Source organism: Hippoglossus stenolepis, chromosome 9 (assembly GCF_022539355.2).
Source record: "Hippoglossus stenolepis isolate QCI-W04-F060 chromosome 9, HSTE1.2, whole genome shotgun sequence".
Lineage (NCBI taxonomy): Eukaryota > Metazoa > Chordata > Actinopteri > Pleuronectiformes > Pleuronectidae > Hippoglossus > Hippoglossus stenolepis.
Window position 1 is genome coordinate 22,603,963 of NC_061491.1, and position 12,177 is coordinate 22,616,139.

The 12,177-nt window shown below is 44.7% G+C and overlaps 1 protein-coding gene across 1 annotated transcript; it reads right to left on the reverse strand.

Annotated features, from left to right (window-relative positions):
* Positions 1–4,541: 4,541 nt before the first annotated feature.
* On the reverse strand, positions 4,542–10,800 carry lipg (lipase, endothelial). The gene is made up of 10 exons (XM_035166390.2): positions 10,059–10,800; positions 8,745–8,932; positions 8,317–8,496; positions 7,351–7,462; positions 7,038–7,256; positions 6,678–6,920; positions 6,331–6,451; positions 5,620–5,847; positions 5,403–5,507; positions 4,542–5,288 (listed from the first exon to the last, which is right to left on the reverse strand). Exons 1-10 carry the CDS (start codon positions 10,147–10,149, stop codon positions 5,276–5,278), a joined length of 1,500 nt encoding a protein of 499 aa, XP_035022281.1. The 5' UTR covers positions 10,150–10,800; the 3' UTR covers positions 4,542–5,275.
* Between the last annotated feature and the right edge of the window lie 1,377 nt (positions 10,801–12,177).

Sequence of the window (12,177 nt, forward strand, 5' to 3'; positions counted from 1 at the left end):
GTCAATCATGACAATTCAGCCCATTTTTTTTACTGCATCAAATAACTAATTAAAACCAAACTTACTGGAAAAATGACAGAAACCACCTTTGAGTAAAATCTACTTAATGTGAAGGCTGCTTAGATTTTTTTACTCTCACAATTAAATGCAAGTCATCAAAATGACTATTACTCATGTGGAAGTGCTATAGATCAGGAACTTGCACTTTCATGTATTTGATCGATCAACACTGCAACTTGCTGATTAATGTTTTTTTGTAGTAAAAGCTGAGCTGGTTCAGCAGTTTTGCCAGAACCCCCACCCCCACCCCACCCACCCCACCCACTTGTGCTGCATTGGCACCTCTGCTGTGCCACCAGACTGGCTCCATTCAAATGAATGAGAGGGCTGCATTGCACATGGTCTAGTCTTGACTTTGCTGATTGCAGTGATTGGGAAAGTTACATGAAGGACGACATTTAGCTTTTCATCTCCTTTAGTTGATAAAAGAAATAATCAGTGTTTCTGTTCCATTATAATCATGAGATCGATCCAAGACAGGAAAAAAGGCCAAATAGATGATTCAAGTTGGATTCTTCACAACTAAAACATGAAGCTTCTCTTATGGTGAAAACAAAGAAGGGTTTATGTTTGATTTGTCCAGCGTAATCCTCCACTGCTCCGGGCTTCCATTTTCAGATTATCAACCAAAACATTCTCCTCACATCACATTTCCAGCGGATCATTTGTCCAAACAGACTTATGAAAGATCACACCCCTAAAAAACAAAAGTCCGCTCCACCTTTGTCCTTCTCACAACTCACATTCCTAGAAACTTTGGAGGACATCTTACTTGGAAACACGGAGAGACCATATGACCTCGGTGCTTTCAACTCCAGCCAGACTTGGACTGACGTGCCACAACCACTCAACTGGAGTACAGCACATGTCAATGAGCTCTGCTGAGAGTTTCCACTGTGACCGCTGTGACGTATTCAGATGTTTCCCGAGATCTTTCTAACTGCTCCTCACTCTGACTTTGACATCAGTGCGTGCGTGGACCACCAGGATCACACAGGGTGACCTCCCCCCTCCTCTCGGCTGCCGGTGTGTAGCTTGAGCCAACATCCCAACATGTGGCATTGTATTCACCACCACCCTTTAATCTGGGTGGCACGTGGCACGGGGGGGGTGGGTAACAAGCAACACAGACCCGCACATGGCATGCTGCGCCTAATGGTTTGGAAGCAATGACAGACACACCGCGTGAAGGACCGTGAAAAGAAAACATTTAGATTTGCAAACGTGTTCAAGTTCATTCAGGTGGATTGTAAATGTGCACGGTTTTGTTAAATCTCTTTTATCAGCAGTCTGAATCCAGAGCCTCTTCTCGACAGTGATGCAGTTTTAATGTATATACTGTATATTTTAAAGCATACAACAGATTTCTGTCAATTATTTGTTCCCTTTTATAATCAAATGATGAACTTCTAATTTAAGCTGCCTTAAAAAAAAAACTTTTTTATCTGTTTGGTTTCCTTTTTTTCGGTTTTCGTCAGAGGAGTTCCCCTGAATTTTCAAGAAGCAAGAATGGAACAGAAACCTTTAATGGTAAACATAGAGCTGTAAACTTTAAAGAGTGTTTGACATGTGAGATTTATGCAAAGACACACATGGCGGATCAGCATACTTCCTGTACTTTTACTGTAAACTGTGCCACCAACAATAGAAACACACTGTCAGCATCCAAAACCTGATCTGGATTTAACTACTTGAAATACCTGTCAGGCAAAGTGGGAACAAAAGCACTTTCCAATCTTGTGTTTTGAATTTTTTTTAGTGGAGCTGTGTCATTGTTCATACTTGGATGTTGAATTGCGTCTTTAAACAAAAGATCCAGTTTCAAAAAGCAGGTTAACATGAATTTTCTCGGGTAGCTGCCGTTTAAACCCAGGACTCACTCAAACCTGGAAACGTGGTTTGACGCCGCTAGGTTTTCCAGAGGCCGTGTGCAGGAAGTAATCCCACCTCGCCATAACAGTGGTGTCAAAGTGTGACATGTGCACCAGGAGACCTGTGGAAAAACGTCGGCCCTCACACGCCCACCAGCAAACACAACACTGGGACCAGGTGACAGGGTAATTATAGACGCATGTAGACAAACTATGTGTGAACTGTAGAAACCTGAACATATGCCGCAAAGCACGTGATCTCTGATTGGTTGTTCATTTTGACCAGCTCATCCGTGGTAGGTCACTGTGGATTGTGTATGTTCCTGCTTAGAAAGAGTCGTGTTGTTACATGTGAGCTGCTCTCAGAGGTGTAATCCCCAGATATGTAACATAGAGCCGTGTACAGCGGCGTGAAATTATATAAGACAGGCAGATATTTGAAAATGATGTAGAACAGGAAACGCCAACAGTCGCATGCAGCTTGTGACTGGGGATCTATTTGTAGGATAGTGTCAAGTTAAAATGTAAATGATTCAGATGTATGGGTGGAAATGTTTGAGGGTCAGCCCGACCAACAACAAACGCACTTTCCCACCTTGTGTTTTGATTTATGTTGTGTGCTGTTGTTCATATGTGGATCTTGAATTGTGTCTTTAAACAAAGGATTCACCGGGGCCTCGTTCAAAGAAGCACTTTCACTGAATTTTCTTTATAACTGTCGATTTAAACCCAGGACTCACTAAAATCTGGAAGGTCATTGGATGACCTGTGTCGGGTTTGACACAGCTGTTGATGTTAATTCGAAGTTAAATGTCCGGTTTTGTGCTCAGTTAAGATTTCTGGCTGTTGATTGTAGCTTAATGTTGACATGCAAACATTAAAAGTGTCGATAGTCTTCTAATAAAACTTGTGGCAAGAAATCTAATAAGGAAAATGATAAACTTTTTCCTCAATCATCATCCAATAATCTGAAGGACAGTATGAGACAGTAAGAGAAAACATGGGTCAAAGTTAACAACCAGGATTAAGCGGTGCCACAGGTGAAAACGGCCATTTGCAACCATGGCAACGTCCATATCTGCAAACAGACACCTGCCATAGACAATTATTTATTCTCCCATATTGAAACAAATAATGACAACTCAGAAAACTCCATCCACTCATGTACATCAACCTCAAGTCAAGAATTTCTTGTTAAACAACCTTCAAGAGTTTAAAAACACCAAACTCACACACGTCCAGTTATAGAATCTTAACTTGAAGAGCAGACGGTGACTAAAGAGGTGTTAGGTTTGTAAGAGGCAGATGGAATCCAGGAGATTAAGATACTTCATGACTCTAAAGCTGAAATGAGTCACTAAATGAACACTGGGTGGTGTGTTGGTTAGTGTGGCGACCCGACGGCTCCGTGTTTTTAGGAACAGACAGACTTGCGGCCTCGCTGGATGGAGGTCGTCTGACTCGTGGAAAATTGGTCACTGCTGCAGCGAGATTCACACGAGGGCGAAACAGAGATGAGGAGAAATATAAGCAGAGAATAAACTGGAAATAAAAAGATGTTTAGAGAGATAAAAAAGTAGGAGGCATCACAGAGGATGACTCAACTACACAAGCAGTGAGAAGCGACGCTCAGACAATCACCTGATGTCAAGTGTACCGAGGTGTTTCCTCTCTTACTAACCTCCCTGGCATTTCAGTGACAACAAAGACATCGGTGTGTCGAGAAATATTTCAGATCCTGAGCAGGAAGGAGAAGCTGAGCAGGAGGTTGCCACTTCGCCGCTACATGCACCGACACATACTATTGTGTCATGGCAGAGGAGGAATGCATGTGGCATTCCTGATTCATTACGAGTCACAATCCAAAATTTACGCTATGTTGAAAGATATGATTACTAGTGACCCCTCTAAGCATGTGTGGCAACAAATGGATGCAATTACAAATACAGCAAAGAATTCTGCTCTGTTCACCGTGTTGCTCCACAGACCTTTGCCCAAAAGTGTTGTACAGTAACTTGTCCATTTAGTCACAAGTTCCCCAGTTTGGAGGGAGACAGAGATGTTTGGACTGAGGAAATGAGCTTCTGGTAAATCAGATGTGACGAGAAACAGAAATAACATTTTATTTCCAAACTGGCACATGATTCAAACAGAATAGAGATCAAAAAGGTGTTGGCTCCCCCAGTACACCTTTCTGATTCTCTGGTATCAGTTTCACTAAAGGCGTTGCCATCAACACTCAGATCGAAAATTGTAGTTGTGGCTCAATTCACAAATGACTGTCAAGGCCGCTTACAGGCTCATGAGTACGCTGTCAAAATCAAGAAGAAAGTATGTGGTCTCGTAGTGAAACCTGGTATCAGCCAGGGATGGCACCGTGGCACAGCACTGTTGCCCCACTGCAGAAAGGTTCTTGGTTTGAATCCTTGTTCGGCTACGACCCTTCTGTATGGAGTCTATCACTCTGTCCAAAGACATGCACATTGGGGTTAGGTTAATTAGAGAATCTAAATAAAGTCAATATAACCCTTAAAGTGGTACAGATAATGGATGGATAGGATCTTTCAACAGAGATGGGACAGTAACCAAAACAGAAGACACAGGCAACGGTTTCTACAAATAACAGGTGCATTTATTTTTTTTCCAAAAAGTTATTTACATTATATACATAGACACAACCCCCAAAAAAATAAGCCACAAACAGTAACAGCAACATGACGCACAAAGCCTCCTCAGAAAGATTGTGTGCAACGAGATCCGGTATCTCCTTCAGTTATACAGTGTATCAGTAATCTCTCAGCAGAAAGGCACATATCTTGGGCACAACACATACAATCACCCACATATTAAAAAAACACACTGACTCACACACAGACACGCACACAAATACTGCAACTGGGATGTGCTCTGATAAATAATGTTGGTCTTGCAGTGCTTCCATTCTATTCATAAATAGGAAATATTTAAAAAATGTACAGTACAGCGACTACAATTGCTGGTGTTTGTCCCCAGGCACAGATCTGTATTGTACTTTACTACAGTCCACACAAAAAGGACCTTTCTGCAACTCTCACAGGCAATTTGACATTTAGGACCGCCCCAGCTTCCCGCCTGCAAGGAGACGTCCCGCTGTCTCGTACGCTGGACAGAGCCCAGAGTCCACGTTTTCAGAAACTACTAGAAAACTTCCAGATGCTGAAACCTGAAGCTCCTCCCCACCGTGCGCTGATCAATCCTCCTCCAAACGTAAAAGTGCTCACATCAAGAGAAGGTAGTGCTCCTCGTTTGATCCGTGTTGGGTCCCCCGTGGTGACGGTGCATTGGTTGTTGGAAGTGCTGAGTTGTTACATGGGCAGCCTGTCGATCGAAAACAGTAGAATAATCACAAACCATACTTCAGATTGCACAGGAACCAGATATTTAATGCATAATTATTTGCCGCGTTTCTAAAAATCGTATAATGTTTCGTACCTTTTTCTAGGTTTCACTTCCCAGCCATCACGACATTTCACAAACGTTATGGCCTCTCCCGGTGAAATTTCAGTTTTTGAAGGGTCTTGAGCACAGAAAGTAAATCTGAAACATAAAAAAAACAACAGCTTAATAATTGTTCAACCAGTGTAATAAAACTTTATTCTGCACAGTGAGCAGATATGTGGTCTTTACTCAGCTTCTCCATTTGACTTACTTCTTCTGCGTCTCTCCCGCTTTCACACGAATGCGCCGGACTTCCAGCACAGGTTTGGGGGGTTTGGCGTTCCAGGCCCAGAAGGACTTCTTCACGCTCTTCCACATGGAGCTCCAGGATTCATCGTCTCCTTCCCAGCTCAGACTGATCTTCAGCAGGTCACCAATCTCCTTCTCAGTAAACACCAGGAAGGTGTTGGTCAGGTTCAGACCGATGATGTTTTCATGGCTGAACAAAGATAAACCAGGTTAGGTCAGATGTGTTCTCAAGTGGATTTTTGTAATTCTGCATTTATTAGAGGATTAAAAGTCTAACTAAACTATTGAAAACCAGTAAGTCTCGCGTGACAATCTAAGCCCCTGGGATGCCTCTCTGCCGACATATGGTATTACTTTTTCCATCCAAGATTTCTGACAAAAGGCTTTAATTAACACTAGCATCTATGGAAACTTGACTGACTGAAGTTCCTCCCCCAGTCTGAGCTTGTACTGCGTCACAAATCTACATCACTGGCATTTTGAAAAGGTCAGTCAGTACAAACATAGTTCAAGTTCAAATTCCAAATTTACAGTCACAAGCCTGAGTGCTTCCGCATACCACAGGCAGCAGAGAGACCAGATGGAGGTCAGTATCGACCCAGTGCACAGTGGTTTTATGGATTGTCATGTTGTGGCGTTTGGTGACTCTGCAGGATTTAGATTTTGTACTTACACATCGACAGATATTTTCGTTGTATCGTTGTTGGCGCCGTATAACTTGACAAGGAAGGTGGGATCTGCGCTGTCGGAGTTTTTTCTGTTGAACACGTGCATCTTCATCTGGTAGTGGTAGCCTTGAAAGAAAAGAGAAAACAAGTTAATATTTAATCGACCGTGGAGTTGTGTGCAGTAGTAGTTTACACGGGAAACTGGAATCGTAAATGATGAAAGATATGAACTTTAACTGTAAGCAACTCTACCATATCTCAGTATAGTTTCTTATCAGTAGTATTCTAGGAAATAAACATAGTAGTAAAAGATAAAGCTAAATTTACAGATCATATCTGGATTGTAACGTACCTCCGAAGGGAGTGTCGGCACGTGTCTTCAGGTACATTTTACTGTTGCGCCTCTTGCGCATCTTTCTGGTGTTGTAGCCGATGTTGTTGCATCGATTTTTACGGCAGCTGAGGCAGATGCCCTTCTTGAAGCGATCGGGGCCCGTGCACTGGTAGGCAAAGCTCATGTGGTCCTTGTTCATCAGGGAGTCCACAAACAAGTGCACAGCGCGCTCGTGCTCACACTTCATCACCTCCATGAAATCTGCAGAAAAAGAGGACGGCAGGTTAGCTGGGCTGCAGCTGCAAAATTGTAAAAATAGATATCGAGTCCAAAATTCCCAATTTCTATAGATTTCTGTGTTTATTGTAAAGTACGTACTTCCTGCAACTGCCAGCACGTCACCCAGGGCACAGCCGGGCTGCACATCGCCGCCATTGGGGTAGATATCAATGTCCCCAATAGGCTGCTGGATGCCAATGCTCACACCCAAAGCCTCTCTGGTGTATGTGTGCAGAACATCCACAAAGTCGGCATCATCTGGGGAGAGACGGTTCTGTTCCTCCACACCCTCAAACATTGGTCCTGCTGGGTCTAGACCTATTAGAAATACAGAGAGACTTGGTGTCAGGAGACAGAGGCAGCACCATCTTTGAGTCGTGTTTATTCCAGATTCATGTTGCACTGAACTCACCAGTAATTCTGCCGATGGTCCCTCGTACATATGCTCCAGCGTAGCCGGCTACATGTGCGCCTAAACTGTAGCCAATCAGGTGCACATTTTGCAGAGGCAGCTGCTGCTCATCCTGTGAGAAAGAAAAATGACGACACTCATCATCAGCAGCTGCGGCCACAAACCCAAACTGGACAAATCCTGGATCTCAGCCAGTGATGGTCCATCGCGCCTGCAGCCGAGCCAAGCTCAGTTAACCCCGGACCACATCTACTGACAGTCCCCACCATGCAACAGTGCCTCCACCAGCTGTCTCAGTTTGTCTCCATGAAATACTCTTTGTCCATGTTTACAACTAAGTGGCACGATGCCTGAATCCTTCCTCACTTGGTCCAATTTTGTGACAGTCCTGAATGGGAATTGTTGTCTCTGCCTCTGAAGTGTTAAATAGACTGTAATCCTCATTAGATTCTCCGCTCAGCGTTGATCTAATGGTATTTAAAGAAGCAACACACCAAAAGGTATGGAGCTAATGCCTTGGGGCTAAGTTTTGATTCAAGAAAACATCAAAATGGATAAATCAGCGAGCGATTACATTTCTTCAAACACGTTTTGGCACTTCTGTCAAGCTCACAGAAGACCTTGATCTCACTGCATTTAAAAAACAGAAGGGAGGCAGGTTTTGTGGATTTGCAGGTACTCAGCTGCTCGGCATTACTGACTCAACTGCCGAGGCTGCTCAGATCAGGCGCTACACTGTAAATCATTTGTATGACATCCCAGACATTAGCAGATCCATTTATATATACACACACTAAAGAGACCTTGCATTCATAAGACTAAGCTACATCAAGGTTAACCATTTCTGTGCCAGGACGGGTGCAGCCTAACCAAATTATGTATTTGCATGGTCTGATTATTTTCAGCAGAGCACTCAGGATTCATCAGGTGATAGCAAGTGTACGTGGTGTATAAAGGCCTACACACCTTTAGCCAGTTTATCATGGTGGCAATATCGAGGCCGACAGTGTTGGTGTGGTTGACTGCGTCGGGGTACAGCTGCTGAGCCATCACGATCCAATCGACGACCACAACATTGGCGCCGTTTTCCCGCAGCATCAACGCGGAGACCAGCTTGTGCATCCAGGTCTCGAACATCCCGCTCATCTGAGGGAGAGGAGAAGGGGGATAATGGGAGTCAGGCAAACTGCTTTAATGTGATGTCCTCTCCCTGACAGTTATTTCACGTTCACATGATGAATTTCAACAATCAAAGCCCTCTCCCCTCCGATCATTCAACACTCAAGCTACACTTCACTCTGTGAGGTGAGGCTGCGGTTTATCGTCTGTGACCCAGATGGAGGAGGAATCTGAAACTAGATATGATGATAGAAAATAATTTTTGGCTCATGTACCGTCCAGCCGTGGATGATGAAGATGGTTTTGGCTGTGGCATTGAAGCCACACTCCTCTAGGCCATCCTTCTTGCCAGTCTGCAGGTAGCAGCCCTCCTGCTCAAAATCCAAACTCTTCCTCAGGTTGTACTTGACGACGCCATCGATTGGCTTGTTGGTTGACAGTTCATCCAAGTCACTGTCTTGACCTGAGGGGAAATGACCAAGGACGTTAGATCAAACTGAGAAAATACACTGATTCAAAATGTGTTTTCTTCCATCTCTCCTGATCAATACAATTCCATTAAAACAAGAAAGAAAGAAAAAAGAACACACCGATCTCTCCACATTTCAAACACAATTCAGAAAACCATTCAGCCAATGATCCCTCACACTTGCAGGGGGAGACTGAAGCAGCCAATCACCTTGCTCTTGCAGCCAACATCTGCTACAATAAAGGGTGCAAGTTGTACCGGAGGCAGGCGCAGAGCCCAAATGTCACCGCCACCCTTCTCTTCTTTTATTTCAAACTCCGTGACACAACTGAAGCCGGATCTCTGCAAGCTGGCGATGACTTACAACACAGTGAGCTCTCTGGTCTCAGGCTAAGACTGCACAATTGAGACTCTGCGTTTGAAAAGCAACATCAGAATGCTGGCAGTTTACCCACAGGGGGAAAAAATTAAAATAATAACATGTAAACTCAACCCTCAGCTATTTTAAACTGTTGCTCTCTTTGGGATTCATTCTCGGTGAAGCAAATGAGCGATTTAAACCGCAGGGCAGAAACACCAGGTCTGGGTTTAAATGAAACTGATGAACTCAACACCCTCTGGTAATGGGCCACACCGACCAAAATGACTTCAGCTGGGCAGTAAAGACGGCGGTGAGCGGTCTGCGGTAAAACGCGGGTTCAGCAGAATATCTTTTCCGAATAGTTCACACACACAGAGGGAGACGTGGCGTTGTGCGTCCTGCACTTGGAGCATATTTGCTGCCGCTCTCCCAAAAAAGGACACGTCGCAGTCTTGTCTTTGAAATCCATCCCGGTTTTCTGTCTCTCTCTCTCTGCCCAGACACACTTGTTCCTACCATAGACTGCATAGGTTCCTACTCATTATTTAGCCCCATCGCCCCAAGACGCACACGAGCCCATTCAGCCGGGATGAGGGAGAATTCTAAGATCATGCTTCTTAAAATATTTTTTTTCCATTTACGCACACGTTTGATCCACTTTACGCGTGCCAGGTTCGGTTTTAAAGCTCCCCCTTTTGGTGCTGGGAAATGAATAAACGATAGTGATGAATGGAGAGTGGTGCACAAAGCCTTTCTTACCTTTGAGGGCGGCGTTTTCTCCAAGCGCAGGGGAGAAGAGCGCAGCGGCACACTGGAGGAAAATCCACAGTAAAAGGGTTTTATGATTCATCTCTCAGTCCCACGCGAGTGTTGGAAGGGGATCGGAAGCTCCCTGGGAAAATATAATGTGTCTTTGTGTTGCCGGGTATCTGGTGGCGCCGCGGTGGGCAAAGTGGATGAGATCAGATCCAGTGGCGACAAAGAGCGAGCGAGTGAGCCGGTGGTGCGTTACGGTGCGTTACGGTGCGCGCCTCTATGCATGCGTCGCTCCTCAGACGTGTAAACTTGCCGGGAGGGTGTCATTACAGTTTTAAATAGTTTCTCCTTTTCAGTCATCTGATCATCGGCTGATCTATCGCGCATCTCATTGGTCAAGCCCCCATTTGTTTACGTTGAAAGGCGTGGCGAAGCTGAATGAAGTCGTAGTAGGCTTCTCACGTTGCGCGAGTTTTTTTTTTTCTGCGGGGCGTGTAAAGCTGACGCAAGCAGACTTAAAAAATGTATCCTGTAGCTTCGGTGTTGGTATGAAGGTCATTTAGCTTTGTTGCCTCGGTGCGTGCGAACAATGCGTAAAAATAACCATTTAACAGCCTGAGAGTCTCCGAGAGGCGCTGACAGGAGGATCTGTCTCCACTGGATTCACACAATATGATTCCTTAACCATAAAACAATAAAACATAATCTCCCTCTGCTCATTTCCATACGTGGGAAACCCTCCTCAGCACCCCTCAGCGCGTCTATGGGGATATTTAAAAGGCTCAGGGCCGTGTTGTGGGTGGTGGGGGTGAGGGGGGAGGAATGGTGAGGCTCCCTCCCCCATGAAAGCATCGTGCCCTCTGCCTGGCGCACATCCAGCCATCAGTTTAGCTCACCGACCAGTTTCAATTGAAGAGGCGAAGAATGGGCGCACTCACGCAAGGGTCCCTGCCACAATAACACCACTGTGTGTGTGTACATGCATCAGGCCCCGCAGGAGGAAGTGTCACCTGCCGCCCCAGCAGCTCCTGGTCCTCTAACACAGCCTCCATAATGCATCTCTGCAAACACAGTCATGCTGCTGCTCGCAATGTACACAAGGTCAGTGGGTTTACCAGGTCACTGCAAGTGCTACAATCTATATCCTCAAACACAAACAAAGCCCCCCACCCCCTCAGGTTGCTGCACAATGGTGGCGCTTTAAAAATCCATGTGTTTTCTGCTGAAATGTGCCATATATCACAAATACGTTTTCTTTATATGAATCATTTCTTGTTCTGTAACTTATGAAACACTGCAGGCAGGTGGTTGCGTGATAGGAATATGAGTGATGCTGGCAGAGAACAGCAACATGCAGGCACAACAGTGTGACGCACTGCTTCACACACATGTACTAAATCAAGTTATACTGTCCAGTCCATATCCAGTCTTCTCAATGCTGCCAGATTCACCGTGACTTGCACGGACATAACCAGAAATAAATGACATCTTATCCCTTCTTTTTTTAATTGAGATTAAAAAAGTAGTCTTCAAAGGACGAGAGTGACGCTGTGCTCGATACAGGAGCAGCCAAAATAACATCTTATTTTTGGAGCTGGGTCAAGATCTCGTGTATAAATAAACATAATATACATAATGCTGCAACTGCAGAGGGCACTACAGTTCATCTGATGAGATGATACAGTTCAGCGAAATCCCTCCTGCTCACTCTAAAATAATTGATTTGTTCATTAACATCCGTCATGCGTGCAGGGTCGCTATCATTGCAACATGTCAGGATGTGTTGTGTCAGGATTATAAATCATGTGAAGACATTGGTACCAGTCCTTGTACGCACAGTCACTTGCAATTCATCTGGTGATTCATTTCCTGTGCAGGCTCACGAAGGACCAGCGCTTTTCAATGCAGACAATGTGTCTCTATAGGGTTCAAGAGGAAAAGTCACTGGCTGGTTCATCACAACCCTTCTGATATCTGTGCCCATTTGGAGACTTTCTTGTTGACTTACTGACAGAACATAGAGCAAAGGGCAGACAACGGACAAAGGTGCTCATGAGACAGAATAACCCAGATGTCATTGGTTGAATGCGATGGTCACGGCTGCAGAGATTCTTGTAAAATA

Bases quoted from the DNA above. Each gene is read 5' to 3' on its own strand.
- lipg (XM_035166390.2), bottom strand. From the start codon at position 10,149: ATGAATCATAAAACCCTTTTACTGTGGATTTTCCTCCAGTGTGCCGCT. The intron at 8,497-8,744 runs GTACATGAGCCA...CCTCTCCCTCAG, and splicing joins TCATCATCCACGGCTGGACG to ATGAGCGGGATGTTCGAGAC. The intron at 6,921-7,037 runs GTACGTACTTTA...CTTTTTCTGCAG, and splicing joins CGTGCTGGCAGTTGCAGGAA to ATTTCATGGAGGTGATGAAG.